This window comes from Sinocyclocheilus rhinocerous, unplaced genomic scaffold (assembly GCF_001515625.1).
Source record: "Sinocyclocheilus rhinocerous isolate Xijiao unplaced genomic scaffold, SAMN03320098_v1.1 scaffold1222, whole genome shotgun sequence".
NCBI classification, from domain to species: Eukaryota; Metazoa; Chordata; class Actinopteri; order Cypriniformes; family Cyprinidae; genus Sinocyclocheilus; species Sinocyclocheilus rhinocerous.
The window spans coordinates 254,530-272,274 of record NW_015640234.1 but is presented as its reverse complement, the minus strand read 5'-3'; the positions used below and the strand labels follow the sequence as shown (position 1 = coordinate 272,274).

Genomic DNA, 17,745 nt, shown 5'->3' with positions numbered 1-17,745 from the left:
CTTAATTTCTTCTTATACATTGTAGAGAGTTCAATCTAAATAATATGGTGTATTTGAACAATTAATAATAGCAACAAAAAACCTTGCACAGAGAAATAACAGTATTACAACATATGCATATATGCTATTTTTGGATATACTCTGTAGTAGACACGTGTGTGTGTTTTGGCATCAAGTAAATGTCTGTCAGTGTTTACAATTATTATGGAATATGATGGTGTGCTTCCAAATGTTTACAGCTTATGTAATGTATGTTTGTGTGTGTTGGTACAGACGGCTGAGTGTTGTGGCTATCCAATCAGCATTTTCTTTATTGTGGTCAATGAGTTCTGTGAGAGGTTTTCCTACTATGGCATGCGAGGTAAGTGTGTGTGCGCATTTTTGTCTCTCAATAAAGAAAAGGCATGTAAAATACTGTGTGAATATAAGTAGTACATGTGTGATGAAATGTTGTAGCAGCAAGTGTCAAGTAGATGTGACAATATAATCAAAGAATATGAAAGAGCAGATCAGTGTTTTCGATCAAACAGTTGTGCAGTGACTCCCACAGGACACAAACCGCAATGGTGTCCATCTGCCCCAGGTTTTGTGGACCTTTGGATATTGTACTCTGAAGATGTGGGGTCAATTAGTAATTACAGGCTACGTGGAGAAATACACATGCGTATTTCTGAAACAATTTGACTAATGCCAAGTTTCATATGAATTGGAAAAACTGTCTAGGACTGCTTTCTCTAAGACAGTTACCACATATGCCAAATTTCTTCATGGAGACACAATCGGATTGATCTTTATTATTTTATATACAGTATTTATATTATTATTATTATTATTTTAATAGGAGATGACTCTGATAATGCTCCTTACATCTTGAATAATGCCATTATATTGTTTTTTCTTTCAATCCTTAATTTTTTGTTTTTGTGATAAAGGCATGAACAAGACATGGAATTTCATGTGGGCATGTTTGAGAAAAAGTGTTTTTGGATCATGTAAGATTTCCCTTGAATGTGATAATTATCTGATGGTTTCAGAGCGAAACATTCATTTTTGTTTTTGCTTATATGGTTCGTGTTGTGTGTGTGTGTGTGTGTAAATGTAAATTAGCAATGTAATTATTACAGTGCCACCTAGCGCTTGGCACATGTTATTGCATTTGCCTATGAAGGGGCTGTGCTTGAGACCATACTCATTTGAAAAAATAGATTCATAAATAAACTCTCTCTCTCTGTGTGTGTGTGTGTGTGTGTGTGTCTAGCTGTGTTGGTGCTGTATTTCCGGTATTTTCTGCTTTGGGATGATGACCTTGCGACCTCGATCTATCATGCCTTTGTGGCGTTGTGCTACTTGACCCCTATCTTGGGTGCCATCATTGCTGATTCCTGGCTCGGGAAGTTCAAGTACGTTTTTTGTAGAGCTTTAAGAGGCAATTCCCTCGCTGATGAATCACAATCTATCCAGCACTCTGAGAGTGAGAGCAGTTTATACAGACTGTCTTTGATCTGTGAACGTGTGCTGTCATGACTGATGCTGATCGTGTTTGTGTGTTTTCAGAACAATCATATACCTGTCCATAGTGTATGCCATTGGCCAGGTCACTATGGCTGTCAGCACTATTCATGATATAACAGATGCAAACAGAGACGGCACACCGGATAACTTCACCTTCCACATGTGAGTCAATTGACACACCATACACCGCTGTTCCTCACCGGGAGTCAATGGGGCTGTAGTCATTTGGCGTTAAGGCTAGGTAAATCTGGGTATCATCAGCATAGCTGTGATAGGCAATTTCTCATTATTTGACTTAGTGGGAGCATATACAGGCTTAACAAGAGCGGTGCAATAATTGAGCCTTGTGGGACTCCGCATGTCATGGACGTCCACTTAGACTTTTGCTCTCCTATACTCACATAATAACCTCTCATCATTTGGTTGAAGCATAAAGTATTTAAAAATCAGAAAATGAATCATATCAATAAACTACTCAACAATGTAATTGAATCAATGTGAGTTAATGTTTTCTTGTCTGAAAAGAGTCGTTTTCATACTCTAGTTCAGTGTTTCTCAACCCTGGTCCTGAGCGCCCCCCAACACTGCACATTTTGTATGTCTCCCTTATCTGACACCAATTTCAGGGCCTGGAGTTTCTTTTAATGAGCTAATGAGTTGAATCAGGTGTGTTTGATTAGGGAGACACACAAAATGTGCAGTGCTGGGGGGCACCCAGGACCAGGGTTGAGAAACACTGCTCTAGTTGCTAACTAGTGTAGTTATCAGGCTAATTTTAGTTAATATTAACTTAATTTAAACTAATATTAAAAGCATACAGTATGTGACAATCTCAGAATTTATTGTAGGCCAGTTTTTGAACTGTTCGTAAATTACTGATCAAATTATTGATAAAATAGAAACCACACTATTGCCCTTGTTGTTTCCCTTTGAAACCACACTGTTGTGGTCTGTACATTTATAATAAACTAAAATATACTTTAATGCCATTTCTATTGAAACCTGCATGCCATGTATTTAAACATATTTGTAATTACACCTTTGTAATGATTAATTTGCAATTTAATGCATTTAAATTATATTAACTTTAAATGCACTATCGAATCACACAATATAAAGTTATAATCATGTGCTTTAGTATGTTAATCAACACCTCAAAATAAGTGTAGTTTTTTAAATACTTTTTAGACCCAGATACACAACATTATGACACAGCAGTAAGGTTTCAGGAGAAAACAATGCATTCAAAATTTTCACAAATCAATTGATTTTTAACAATAACATAAACTTCTGTGCTAGACAATTGTATATACTTTGTTTTTATTCATGTTAAATTAAATACAGCATTAACTCTGACTAAAGTCTATATGCATTAGGTCTGTGATGAAACTCTTCTGAGAAGCCGAGTGGCAACACAGCCAGTTGATCTCCCTTTCCTATCTACACAACCCTTTTCACTTCCATCCTGATCTAATCCATGTCAGTACTGTGGATCAGGGATTATTTGCTTTATCCCTCCTCCTCCCCAGCACCACCTGTCTAGATCTGTTACAGGGTTCTTCCTTAACTTGCAGCAGCAGCATGTTTCAAAATACCTGTAAATTTGAGTGTTTTAGTAAAAAGATTCGCTCATGCCAGCAGCACAAGCATAGCAGATCTAGTCCGCCAAGACTAATCCTCCTTTCTTATCAATGAAATGCTGTTAAAATCTATTTCAGGAGTTGTCATTTTTGAACTCTCTACATGGAACTACACTAAACAGCCTTGATTGAACTGAATCTATGAAGTGTGTTCCTCTTTCAGCGCTCTATCCATGCTGGGTTTGGTCCTCATTGCTCTGGGCACTGGGGGTATTAAACCATGTGTGGCTGCATTTGGTGGTGATCAGTTTCAGGAACATCAGGTACGATACTTCCTAACCTCTTCATAAGCTTACAGTATCTTCTTAGCCTTTCTGTCTAATGGTTTGGTGTGGTGTGTTGATCGTTACAGAGTCGCCAACTCAACACTTTTTTCTCAGTGTTTTATTTGTGCATCAATGCAGGAAGTCTTCTTTCCACGCTCATTACACCTGTTCTCAGAGGTACGCACATAAACACGCACATTTCCATTACACTTTTGACTTCTCTCTCCCCAACTAACGGCTCTCCTCCATGTGTGCAGCTCAGGAGTGTGGCATCCACACTCAGCAGCAGTGTTATCCTCTGGCTTTTGGGGTCCCAGCCGCTCTCATGGTCGTATCTCTGGGTAAAACGGAGTTCTCCTGGCTTGCACAAATTGTACACACACGCGCAAACACACTGATCTGTGTATGTGATTCGGATGTGTGTTGTGTGTTACAGTGGTGTTCATCTCTGGCAGTGGCATGTATATCAAAACAGATCCAGAAGGAAACATTATGTGGTCTGTGTGTAAATGCATAGGGGTGAGTCGCCATACTCAATAATCAAAGATCCCATTTAAAGGAATAGTTCAAACAACAAAATATTCTTTCTTCTGTGGAACATAAAAAGATATATTTTGCAGATTGTACAAGCTGCTCTTGTCCACATAATGAAAGTGGGAGGTGACTTAGGGCTGTAGAGACTCTTCTGAGAAGCTGAGTGACAACACAGCCAGTTGATCTCCCTTTCCTATTTACACAACCCTTTTCACTTCCATCCTGATCTAATCCATGTCAGTACTGTGGATCGGGGATAATTTGCTTTAACCCTCCTCCTCCCCAGCACCACCTGTCTAGATCTGTTACAGGCTTCTTCCTACCTTACCATGTCCTAGTGTAAAGTGTAGGGTTCTTTTTAGTGTAGAGACTAAAAAGAACCATAAAAGACAGCAGTCTATATGACTTGTGCTCTACTGTTTATTACAAGTAATATGATATCTTTGTGTGAGGAATACACCAAAATTTAAGTGGCTATTCACTGAAGTTCCTCCACTATAGCTATCAAATCACACTGTCATTGACACTTGTTTTCATTTTTGTAAATATTTTGAATTTGATTTGATTTTTATATTTTCTGATTTCCTTTTCATTTTAGTTAGAGTTTTAGCAATTTTGTTGTGATTTTTTTTAGTATGACTGTGTTTTTTATTATTAGTTTTAATTTATTTCGTTTTAGTTATTTTTAAACTAAAAGAAAATGAGAAATGTTGCTTTGGCAACTTGCTGAAATAAAATAGGTTTAAGTTATTTATTTATTTATTAATTTATTTATTTATTTTTAACTATAAAAACCCTGTCTGGTGCGAATGATTTTTCAACAATATGAATACATGAACTTTCATTTTTTGGGTGAACTATCCTTTTAATCCCTATATTCTTATAATCATCGCATTGGATTTGTCTTCTTTTTCTTTAGTTTGCCATCAAAAACCGTTTCAGGCACAGAAGCAGCAGGTATCCAAAGAGGGAACACTGGATGGACTGGGCTGATGAGAAATATGATGTATGCCACAATCCTACCATCTCTGTACACATACACGTTTAGCTTAACTTAGTTTATCTAAAAATTAACATTCCATATTGTTTTTATATATAACTAGTTATAAATACTATGACCCACACCCTAACCCTAACAGAAATCTTCTGCATTTCAATTAAATTAAATTAAATTAAAATGTATTTGTGTAGCACTTTTCACAATACACATTGTTTCAAAGCAGCTTTACAGAAAACGCATGCGTCTACATTACAAAGCAGAAGTGAATGTATCCAAGTAATGTTCATTTCATAAATGAACAGTTCAAGATAATATCCCATATCTTTTATTATCCCCAAATGTTTTTTGTCCACTTTAGCTCACTTCTGGGAACAAATTCCCCCCATAAAACATGGTAAAGTAGGTACACACACACTCTATAGGTGTAATGATTTTTGTAATGTACAAACTGTATTTTCTATCCCCTTACTCTAACCATTCCCCAAAACCTGCCCTTCACACAAAACTTTCTGCATTTTTGCATTTAAAAAAAACTGAATTCTGTATGATTTATAAGCTGTTTATTAAAGGGGACCAAAAAAAGGTCCAAATGTACTGGTATTACTATCCTTGTGAGGACATTTGGTCCCCATAACATAGGGAATACAAGGTACACACACACATTCCTCTATTCTCTCTCTTCTACAGAAACTTCTTATCGCTCAGATAAAGATAGTGTTGAAAGTGTTGTTCCTCTACATCCCTCTGCCCATGTTTTGGACCCTGTTTGATCAGAAGGTAAATATCTGTCATTTCTCACCTCTCATAGGGACCGCGGTCTGTTGGGTTGGGCTAGTGTTTTGTAACGGTTTGTGTCTGTTGACTGTGTCCAGGGCTCCCGCTGGACTCTCCAAGCCACCACCATGACCGGAGACTTCGTATGTGTCTTGATTTCAGTTAATTGCTCTAAACAGAGTTAATCAGCAGTGGCTCGCTTTATGTCTGAGTAGTCATGATTAGCTAAACTAGGCCCAAGATTTATAAAATATCATTTGAAATGTATGTCTTGATTAAATTCGATGTCATTTGCTCCTGTCTGTAGGGAGCGTTCATCCTGCAGCCAGACCAGATGCAGGTGAGTTTACTCCTCAGCTGATAGTATTGTTATCAGAGCTTTTGTAAGGTGAGTTATTCATCTTGCTTTTGATTATAATGATCTAAGATTATAATGCCTATACACTGGAAAACAATGTGGACTCATCTCATATTTACACTACCATTTCAAAGTCTGGTGTCGGTAAGATTTTTTCATGTTGCTTTTGTAAGGTGAGTTATTCATCTTGCTTTTGATTATAATGATCTAAGATTATATGCCTATATACTGGAAAACAATGTGGACTCATCTCATATTTACACTACCATTTCAAAGTCTGGTGTCGGTAAGATTTTTTAATGTTTTTGAAAGTCTTCAGCATCATTACTCCAGTCTTCAGTGTCACATGATCCTTCAGAAATCATTCTAATATGCTGATTCGCTGCTCAAGAAACATCATCAATGTTGAAAACAGTTGTGCCGCTTCATATTTTTGTGGAAACCATTATACTTTTTTTTCAGGATTTTTTGATGAATAGAAAATTTTAAAGAGCAGCATTTATTTGAATTAGTAATCTTTTGTAACATTATAAATGTCTTTTGTTGTCATTTTTGATCAGTTTAATGTATCCTGATTAAAAGTAATAATTTCTTTCAAAAAAATAAAATCTTACTGACCCCAGACTTTTGACAGTAGTGTACATAGTGTGAAGTGGCAAACAAACCTGTATCTGATGAAATCCTCCCTAACTCTGTCTCTCCTCTGTCAGACTGTGAACCCCATCCTGATCCTCACCCTGGTGCCTATTATGGACCGGTTAATTTTCCCTCTCATCCAAAAGTGTGGCATCAATTTCAGGTATGACTTACTATGTAATAGGACATGATTGATCTCTTGGCATAACTGCAGTGAGAGTGAAGCTAATGTGAATGTGATGTGTGACTCTATTCTCTGCTCCAGCCCTTTGAAGAGAATGACGGTTGGCATGCTGTTTGCTGCCATGGCGTTTGTTTCTGCGGCTCTGGTCCAGATTGAGATTGATGTGAGTGTGCAACCTGTAAATCATATTCATGTCACTGAATGGAACAGAAGTTCATCAGGACATTTCACTTTTCTCCTCAGAAAACATTGCCCAATTTCCCATCATCCTCTGAGAGCCAGCTAAAGGTGGTGAACATATACAACAGAACATTGAATGTGACCATCTCACCCAACGAACATCTTCTGATAGACTCATTTGGGGTACAACACACATTCAGCTATTTCACGCTGCTTGTAGCCTAACAGAACCTCACTGAGATGTTTGTTTTTATAGAGCAGTGCAGATTATGTGACGCTTGACCATCAGGACATCACAGTGTCCTTGAACACAAACCCTGTGATCACTAAAGCGTTCAGTTTAATCAAGGGGGGGCGGCAGACCCTGATCATCCCCTCTGACCCAACCATCATGTATATGGTGAGTGTCCACCAAGCAAATATGGTCAAAAACTAATTTATTAACTCAAGAAAAATAATGGTTGCTTATGCAAAAGTCAGCACAGGAGACCAGAGAGGCAAACTCATGTTCGCTGTCTTCAGAAGTTCATGTTTGGTGAACTCTGACCTGCAAATTCATAATCACGGGAAGACATGTGACCAGTAGAAGATCTTAGCTTAATTAAAAGAACAAACACTTAAAAGCTGCTGGTTTGCAGAATTGCAGGAAACTGGAGTACATTTTGGAATTAATATTATTTGTTGAATTTATGTTTTTTAAAAAGACGCAGAAGAGTGTGACATCACGACTGAAATTTTGCATGCTCAAAGTCTAGTGTCAGCGCCCATTAACACAACAAATACATAAATGAAAAGAGAAAAGAGCGGTTAAGAAAGCATCTGATCATAGAGACGTGGAGATGTTTGCACCAGCTCTACGATTTTGCAGTCCAAGTGTGTTCATGTCGTTACTCACATCTGAACTTGACAGACTGAGTGAACAAATGGAAACAACCTGGAAAGATTTAGAGCGCATTCATCTGTTATATAATCATCATGGACCAATGGCAGATCGAAGGCTGACACAAGGTTTTACAGAATATTTGTACTGGCAGTCTATTTCAAACCACCAAAACAAACTACAAAACACTTTTGTTTTGACCAGATTTTGTTCTAAATGACATCCCATGTGTTCGACCTTTGATTTTGCTTGAAGTATATTTGGGCTTTTATTGGCCCAAGTCAAAAGAGCCCACTCCAGAATCACTGGTCTTCAGTGTAAGTCTATGGGATTTGCTCGTAAGTACACAGGTTCATGGCCTGTTAAAAACATTACTGTGAAAATATAAAAGTGAAAAATACTGACCTTTCTTTTTTCCTCCAGCAAGAAGACATCAAGTCCAAACCAAATGAAGGAAAGAATGCCATTAGGTAAGACTTTAAAACTGGCTTAACTGCTCCTTAAACCAAGCTATCCCTGAATGATTTCATGTCACACAGGTTTGTGAATGGCTGGACAGCTGATCTGAACATCACTAACTTGGATTCCATCGAACCATCAGCCGCTTCAAACTACACACTGGTTTCTCACGGGAAGTGAGTCAGTTTCTCCGATTTTTTTATTTTTATTGATGTTTAATAGTTATAATTGCCGACATGTTGACAAAGTTGTTAATTGCTTTTTATCTAAGTTACATTAGTGCTTTTTAAAGTCAACATGAAAACATTGACTCTACTTACTTTCTAATGACGTTTTACTAACTCTCAGCATTCCCATTCATCTCAATAGCAGTTGCTCGGCTGGAGCATGCAACCCTGAAAATACGCTACCTAAATGTTGACCTTTCCAGATCTTTTCCTTTTGTAAAAAAACAGCTACTTGTATACATTGTAATTAGATGAATTTACTAATTACACTGTTTGAACAATCAGCACTTATTATTTTCTAAACTGTTAGTATAAGCATAGATATCAAATGCTCTGTTGGTTCTTAATGGATAGTCTTGGTCCCAATTGCTGATCGTTAATAGTGTCTCGCATGCTAAAATACATGGTCTTTGCTGCATAATGTGTCCAGTGACGTCCATAACTAGAATTAGATCCAAGTGAAAGGGATTTTTGAAAAGGAAAAACTGTTAGCATTCCCATTAATCTCAATAGCAGTTGCTTTGTTGGCACATGCAGGACTAAAAATGCACAACCTAAATGCATCTTTTTGGTCCACTTTTCATCCCGAAGGATAAAAGCCCCATACTACCTTTTTTCTTTTCTTAAAATGGGTTGTGAATACCATTTCATGTTGACTTTAAATCCCTGTCTCTTGGAGTCATGGTGTCTGACTGCTGTTCTGTTGGTTTCTCTTCTAAGGCGTGATTTCGTGTTCAGACATGGTGAGCAGTGGTGTGAGTTTTCTCGGAAGTTTGGATTCGGTGCCTCATACACCTTCCTCATCCCCAGCACCGTGTTCTCCACTGATGTGTGTACTTCAGTAGAAGTCTCTGTATGGCCTTGGTGTTGTGTCTTCTGGTTTATATGTGCATGTGTGTTTCTGTGTGTGTGCAGTGTGCGTCTATAATAGAAGTTGAGGACATGAAGCCCAACTCGGTCCACATGGCTCTGCAGATTCCTCAGTACTTCCTCATTACCACAGGAGAGGTCATGTTCTCAGTCACTGGCCTGCAGTTCTCATACTCACAGGTACAACAACAGCACACTTCACCGGTCACGTCACCAGCACTGAGGACGTTACTCCAAAGAAAAAAAAAACAGCTCCCTTTACATACTGTCATTAGATTAATTTACTAATTACACTGTTTGAATAGTTATCACCATTATTGAGTAGAATGTCTAAAGTGGACTATCGAAATAAAGTGTAACCCCATTATTTTCTAAAATTGTTTACAAATGGACAGTAAAAGATAGATATCAAATGCTCTGCCAGTTCTATAAGAACAGTAATAAAATGGATAGTCTCGGTTCTGGATGCTGACTGGTTAATACAGCGTTTTCACTGTGCTAAAATAAAATGTCTAGTTGCCGCGTAATGTGCCCAGTGACGTCCAAAACTAGAAATAGATCTAAGTGATACAGATTATTGAAAAAGAAAAAAACAGGACAAGGTCTTGGTTCAGTCCATTGGTTTTTGATTGGCTAGAGTTTCTAATTTAAACAAGAATTTAATACAGAATATAGATTGCAGACCTCAAAGAAGCCAAGCGATAAATTCGAAGGGTTCACACATAGCTTAACATAACACAATGCCTAAATAAATAAACCATTCATAATCCAAATGAAGATAACAGGTGCAAAGATGATAAATACATAGAATCTTCTCAATTTACAAGTTGGAAATATTGGAAAAAATTGTAGTTAAATGTACAAAAAAAAAAAATTTAACCTTAAACCGCATAAACACATTTCATTACACCAAATACACAAAAGAATGTTCTTTTTAGCAACATCATATGACCCCTTTAAAGCTGTATATCATCCTGAAGGGCCAAAGGTCAAAAGCCATAACTTGTTCAAAATCACAGATGGAATAAACTTTTAAATTTAATGTTGTTGACAATATCACTAAACCTAGTCCTTGCAAAAAAAAAAATGTGGTATTAATGGTGTATTCTGCACTGGAATATTTAATTTGGCATTTGATATCCTGTATACGTTCTGAGATAATTCTCCGAACGCTTCCCTCTCAACAGCTGTATTTCCATATCTTTAGGCTCCAAAGAATATGAAGTCAGTGCTGCAGGCCGGCTGGTTGTGCACTAACGCCGTGGGAAACATCATTGTGCTGATTGTGGCAGAGCTGGGAAAGCTTCCCAAACAGGTGCTGCACATGAGCTCATGACCTAACACACACTTCACATACTCAGCCAGGCTGTAGGAATATTCCCATATAGGCTGGGAATTTTCATTTTTGTGTGAAACGTTCCTTTCGTGACTCTCTGTGTTTTCTCACACAGTGGGCAGAGTATGTGCTGTTTGCGTCGATGCTAGTGGCTGTGAGCATCGTCTTCTCCATCATGGCTTATTTCTACACCTACATAGACCCAGCGGAGATCGAGGCCCAGATCAGGAAAGAGCAAGGGCTCGAGCCAGAGGAGAAGGAGAAAGAGACACTAGAAATGGAGGAAAAAGATGAAGGCCAGAAAAATGATCAGGAGGTCAAACAAACCAAGATATAAGATTTGTGAAGATTAGATTATGTTGGAATATGCTAATATCTACCCTTTAGTTCCATATTTATTAAAATAGGTATAAAAGACTGTAAACATCCATATTTGCATCCATCATTGTTAAATTCAGTGTGACCGTTGGCTGTAAGACCCTGTAAGTGAATCAGATGTAGCATGAAAAATGTAAAAACCTTCTGTCATGATGATCTTTAGATATGATTTATGATGCAGATAGACTCTGGATGGGGTCTGTTTTTGTGTGTGATCCTTCTTTAAGCTAATAAACAATACACTATGAAACAATGGTCTTTAGCCTTTTGAGTTTAAGTAGCAGTTACACAGAAATCTCATAAAGCATTGCAACAAGCTCAGTGAAGAAAAAAAAATCATCCAAGATGGATAAGTTATAAATGACCAAAATGGGTGTCCAATTTGCCAAACCCATGCTGAATTAGCTTTGTGGGCTGGCATCCAAATTGACATCATGACTAAACAGCTTATTTGGACTGAATTTCCAGGGGACCACCCAGATTCAGTACATACGAGTACTGATGCATTAGTAATTAGAAATATATGAATATTTTTTTAACAAAGAACAATTTTAAAGATTGTCTTGCAGTGACCAATGTATCTCAACACCTGCACTTCAATAGAGCATAACAGTCGGTTCTGAAAGTTTATTATTTTTTTTTCAACACAGACCTACCACGAGATGCAGAGTTCAGCTCCAATCCCAGTTAAACACAGCTGAACTAGCCAATCGAGGTGTTCAGGGCTACTTGATGATGACAGACAGATGTGCTTGATTGGGGTTGAAACTGAAACTGCAGGAAGGCTCTCCAGAAGCAGGGTTGGAGACCCCGGATATACAGTATGTTTCTGTAGAAGCCACAAAATGTAATTTCAACTGAGGCTTAGGACTAAATTCACGATCAACATCTACACTACCAATAATCCTGAAGAGAAATCCACCAACAAATCTGACAAGTTGCATGAATTCAGCAAATGGAAATTTATATTTTGATGAGACAGTTCAGCAGCAACCTCCCACACCTGTGAATGATATAATCGATTAAATCAATAGTTTAATAAATAAACGATCACCAGCATCTACTACCCGAATTAAATTTCAAAATATATAACAATGGAAAGTACAATGATTAAAATCATCAGATATACATCGTCATAAATAATCATTCATTTTCACACTGTAAATACCCAAGATATACTCCACAAAATATTTCAGATGGATTTGACCAACTATAATTCATGAAAGGAAAACAGAAAGATCTAATTCCTCATTCATACCATTTGGAGCCAGAGATGTAAGTTTATAGATCCAAACTGTTGTATAATTGTGATAAATATGGGATCACATGTAATTCATGTTCTAGCCATGGGTATATTAATGTATTGGTGGACGTGAAGGTTTGTGTTGTATACAACTGGAAATTGTCCAGCATTTAAATGGAATATGTGTGTTTTTAGAGATTGAAGATTGGTTAATAAATGATGGAAGTCAATGTAATTAATGATTTAAAAAGTGGGTGAAGGGATTGAATTGTTTAACACACTGAAGAAGGCTTTCAGCCGAAATGTTTGTGTTCTGTCCTACTGGTGATTAATGTCAAATAAAACGCAAAAAAGAAGACTATTTTTGTTGAGTGTGGATCATGGTTTTATATACTAAGTAATTTAATAGATTGATGCAACAAAATAAAATATTAAGTGACAAAAGAGTGCGGTGCAAACGGCTTTGTGGAACTGTAATCTTGAAAAGTGTGCAATATTCAAAAATGCTTTAAAAGTTTATAAATGAGTTTGTGATTCATCTAAGAACTGGTTGGTTTGGTTTACGACTTAGAACATTTATTGAGCAATATATTGAGAAAATAAATGGGGAAAATACTTCTGAAAGCCCAGCTGTTGTAAAAGTGGGCTAACAGCCATACAGCCTCTCTGGCAACTGACTGAAGGTAAGTAGGCCTGTGGCCAGCAGAGTCCTAAACTTCAGTACAATGATTGGGCAATGCCAGGGCATTTCTCCACAAATAAATGGGCGTTGTGGCCCAAATTTCTTCACTGATTTGATCAACCATATCCTCCAAATAACTGTGACCAGTATACCCAACAATTCACCAAGCTTCACAAAGGACAGGCGATTGCTTGATCACTATGGTTACTGTTAAATGAAAACAAGTCGCTTAAAGTCGCTATTTCAAAAAATCGTATTTTGTGTTTCACTAAAGTAAGTAATACAGACTTGGAACAACGTGAGGGCAGAATTTTCATTTTTTCCCTTTAATAAAAGTGATTATAGTGATACTCATGACGGAAATCTTTTTTTTTTCATCACTCATCTTTCCCATGGGTTTTAAATCATGTTCTTTATTGTTCAGTTTTGTGGAACTAATTGTGTTTAGCCTGTATTCATAAACATTAGAAGAGGCAGTCTGCTCTTTGAACCTGTTACTGTGGTAGAGAGCGGCTGTGTCACCGCCCCGTTACACCCACATGATAAAGAGTCCTGATGGACTGACTAACACATGAGTGTGAACAGCATATTCAGGAAGCAGCAGCCATAGTCATGGACACTATAGGAACTAAGGTACTGTGTGTTTGTGTGTGAATGAGAGTTTTCTGGTTATTGTTGTTTGTTGACAGCATGGTCCTGGTGTCAGACAAATGGGGAATATTTGAAAAGCAGATTTATGAAGAAACTTCAAGTGTGTGAAGTTAGTATTTGTGAAAAATGGCATTGAAAAATTGCTTTACCAGCAGAAATGTTCTATAAGTAAATTAATTTCATTGAGTTTTGCCACTGTAAAAGTTTGTAATTTTGGTATAATTTCAGTACCACCCAAGAGGTCCCCCCCCCCAAGGATCACATAACATCTGAAGACCAAAGTGCCGCCATTAGTGGAAAGGCTGTGACTGTGGTTATTGTAAATGATGTGTGAGAGATTAGATTAGCTGTGTATCTGTTCTGAATCAGCAAAAGCTGCTTTAACATTTATAGAGTCATAATGTGCTTGTCATTGCTTTGTGTTGAAAGTTCCTTATTGTCAAAACATTAACTTGAGTGAATGAGTGCCGTGACGTGAGGCCAAGTATGGTAACCCATGCTCGGAATTTGGGCTCTTTAATTTTGTGCTCTTTATTTAACCCATCCAAGTGCACACACACAGCAGTGAGTAGTACTGAGACTCAAACTCAAAGTCAGACTCTCTAACCATTAGGCCACTGCCCACAACTTAGCATCCGCTGTGTCCATTGGCAAGGATATGTAAGCATATGTAAGAGAATATCAGGTTAGGTGAAAGTTTCTGAAACATTTGATCGTTGGAGCCTCAAAAATGAAACTCTAGTTAAGGTATTCCAGTAACTTGTGAGAATTGCTACGCCGTACTTAATAAATTGTGATTTATTCTGATTTCACAAACATCTGGTAACTGTAAACCTCATGTTAAACCTTTGTATAAACCTATAGTGCATATCTCAATATCTAACAGATGTTTTGAGAATCCTTCAAACTGCCATTAAAACACAGACAAAATTCAGACATACCAATTAATTCTTTATCAGGTGTATTTCTAGAGATGGGCATAGGGTGTATGTGCAGATGAGACCTTGTGCTCAAGTGAAGCAAGTTAAACTGACTAGCATTGCTAGGTTATCTACATCCAGCCGGTTGTTAATAAACCCCAACTCACTCCCTCTGTCAAAATCGAGGGGTCGAGGGTCTGTCCATATAAACTCCCATCGTCCACTTCACGAAGTGGAACGCACTTCAAAATGGCAGTGGGGATTCCCCCGAGGGGAAGTGCTTAGGGAAGTTTGCGAGTGCGTGTCTAAAAGTGGAGTGGAACGCAGCCCAAGAGGCTGATCACGACCCCAACTCAAAGGGATTTATTATGTGATAACAACCAGCTGGATGCACATTATCCTACTTATTACACAGCTATTTGCCACATAAGTAAATAATTAGACACTAAATATTGTTTTTCAAATGCAAAGCTTCCGCAAAGAACAAAGAACCGCAACGTTACAATTTATAATACACAATTTTCCTGTCCCTTGAAAAGTTCAGCATTTCTGATTCCATAAATCATTTGAATGTTTTCAAACTTCAACTAACTGCAGTACTTCTCATTATTTTTTTCCTTTCTTTTATAGAATTTAAAAGTTGACCCGGAGAAGCTGTTCACCAAGCTTGACAGGATTGGGAAGGGATCGTTCGGAGAGGTCTTTAAAGGCATTGACAATCGCACGCAACAGGTGGTTGCTATAAAGATCATTGACCTGGAGGAGGCTGAAGATGAGGTGGAAGACATCCAACAGGAGATTACAGTCCTCAGCCAGTGTGACAGCCCCTTCATCACTAAATACTATGGTTCTTATCTGAAGGTGAGGCCTTTGCATCACTTCCCTGAAGCGGTTTAATGTGTGTCAGGCAGCTTGGATTTAAACTGTAAGCTATATGATATTTGGAGATATCAGGGGTCCAAACTTTTGTATGCTGATAATGTTTTCTTTTTTAGAAGTAGAGTTTATATATGTAGCTTAAACAATAAGATGCACTTATACTTGGCCTAATCTCTCCTGCGGTGGTTTAAGTCTTGAGTGTGTTTTGGAGAACTTTTGCAATAGTCTTTTTATGATTGGATAGTTATCCAATCAGTAAATACACCGTAAGTGACCAAGTGTAAATACCTTAGTGTGAATAGGCCTTTTGCTGATTAAAATTGCTCTAAATATGCACCTTTCACCATAAAATGCCTGGAGAGCTCTCACAGAGGGTTGGCTAGGGTTGTGAGAGAGTCCCATTTGCTTTTGTGATCTGATACCCTTTACAACAGGGGTAGCTAACCCTGCTCCTGAAGGCCTACCATCTTGCAGAGTTCAACTCCAACCCTAGTAAAACCTGAGATACACTGCACGATTTTCGGCTGTCCCAGACAAAAGATTGGCATCGTGAAATAATCGTGGCGACTTCTGCAATCGTGGCTCCTAAACGGTGGACTTACAGTGAGAGAGGTTCAAAGACGACCGTTATCACGGTCTTGCGACCAAAGATAGCCTACAATCATTTTCTGACAGTGTCAGAAACTCAGCATGATCATTGCAGTGTGAGTTTGCTGCTACGACCCACGTTTACTGACAAGCCAAAAAAATGCGACATGAAATCAACGCGACATGGCGCTAAAACATAAAACTTCTTACCTCAAGCTCTTTTCCCTTCCTCTACCGCTGCTTCCACTTTTTTCAGCACACATAAAAACTGCAACTGCCAAACTGTGATTCATCATGCTCTTTTTGTTTACCACTAGCGATGATGACTGATGACGTTTTATTCTTCTATAGTAACGTTAGGTTACTGACAAGCAGCCGGTTCTCTGATAACATGAAGTGAGGTATCTCACAAACATTGCCCTCCTTGCCATTACTGCACGGAGAAGAGATATGCGGAGAATGACGAAACGGCAGGTAGCTGCGGTTTATATACAGGGAGGAGGTTTGTGAGATACCTCACTTCATGTTATCAGAGAACCGGGGTTACGTCAGTAACCTAATGTTCTTTTTCTAACATTCGTTCGGTACCTCACTATGGGATATAGACAACTCCCGTATTGCTGATATGCTGACGAAGCAGACTAAAGAAAGAGTAAGTTATTATCTGAATCATACTCCCAATGGAGGTGGAAACAGAATAATACGAGGAATTAGCCCCTTAATGACCTGCATTATTCACCCTGACTACTCACTCTCAGGACTGAGTGGGCCAGAGAGGATTCTGTCACATCCAGTCTATAGAAACGAGCAAATGTGTGCGGAGAAGACCAGCTGGCTGCCAGGCGAATTTCTTGAATAGAAATGCCTCTAAACAGAGCCCAGGATGTAGCCATACCTCTAGTAGAATGTGCTAGTAATCCTATTGGGGCTCTATATTCACATTGTTGTAACATAACACGATAGCCTCCACCACCCAGTGGGAAAGGTGTTGACAGGAGATGGGTTTTCCTTTGTAAGAGCCAGCCCACGAGACAAATAGCTGATTGTTCTTACGAAGCGTGCGGGTTCTCTGAACATACATATACAGAGCACGAACCGGACATAAACTGTGTAACCTCTCCTCCTCTTGGGATGAAAAAGGTGGTGGATGAAAAGCTAGCAGGTCCACTGATTGAACTGCCCCAGCGTGATCAAACACCTTAGGCACAAACGCCGGGTTAGGTCTAAAAGTTACTTTTCAACCCCCCGGAGCGAACATCATACATGAGGAGTGAACTGATAAAGCATGTAGCTCACTCACCCTTTTTGCTGTAGTGAGTGCAAGTAACAGAGCCATCTTAAAGTGAGCAGCTTCAAAGCAATGTTATCAATGGGTTCGAAAGGGGCTTTTGAGAGCACGTTCAGAACTATGGACAATTCCCAAGGCGGGACCAGCGGCTTCGATACTGGGTGTAGCCTACGTGCCCCTCTCATAAATTGACAGACGAGAGGGTGTTGGCCAATAGTACCCGAGTTAAGACCAACATGACATGCCGAGATAGCGGACAG

General features: G+C 38.5%; 2 protein-coding genes across 2 annotated transcripts in view; both read left to right on the top strand.

Moving 5' to 3' along the window:
• The first annotated feature begins 289 nt into the window (after positions 1 to 289).
• Positions 290 to 11,402, top strand: slc15a1a (solute carrier family 15 member 1a). Its single transcript, XM_016568625.1, has 21 exons — positions 290 to 361; positions 1,259 to 1,400; positions 1,555 to 1,674; positions 3,316 to 3,415; positions 3,505 to 3,595; positions 3,676 to 3,759; positions 3,855 to 3,937; positions 4,872 to 4,958; positions 5,640 to 5,729; positions 5,825 to 5,869; positions 6,034 to 6,066; positions 6,795 to 6,883; positions 6,986 to 7,067; positions 7,148 to 7,267; positions 7,341 to 7,484; positions 8,388 to 8,434; positions 8,504 to 8,599; positions 9,371 to 9,479; positions 9,566 to 9,700; positions 10,728 to 10,835; positions 10,972 to 11,402. Exons 1-21 carry the CDS (start codon positions 355 to 357, stop codon positions 11,191 to 11,193), a joined length of 2,034 nt encoding a protein of 677 aa, XP_016424111.1. The 5' UTR covers positions 290 to 354; the 3' UTR covers positions 11,194 to 11,402.
• A 2,351-nt stretch (positions 11,403 to 13,753) lies between these two features.
• Positions 13,754 to 17,745, top strand: part of stk24a (serine/threonine kinase 24a (STE20 homolog, yeast)) — a 25,982-nt gene continuing 21,990 nt past the window's right edge. Inside the window, exons 1-2 of the mRNA XM_016568624.1 lie at positions 13,754 to 13,792; positions 15,361 to 15,591. Of these exons, the coding sequence (XP_016424110.1) occupies positions 13,772 to 13,792; positions 15,361 to 15,591 (252 nt within the window). The 5' untranslated portion in view covers positions 13,754 to 13,771. The remainder of the gene's footprint in view (positions 13,793 to 15,360; positions 15,592 to 17,745) is intronic.

Coding starts and splice junctions, on each gene's coding strand:
- slc15a1a (XM_016568625.1), top strand. Junction 1,675..3,315: donor GATAACTTCACCTTCCACAT/GTGAGTCAATTG, acceptor TTCCTCTTTCAG/CGCTCTATCCATGCTGGGTT. Junction 4,959..5,639: donor GGGCTGATGAGAAATATGAT/GTATGCCACAAT, acceptor TCTCTTCTACAG/AAACTTCTTATCGCTCAGAT.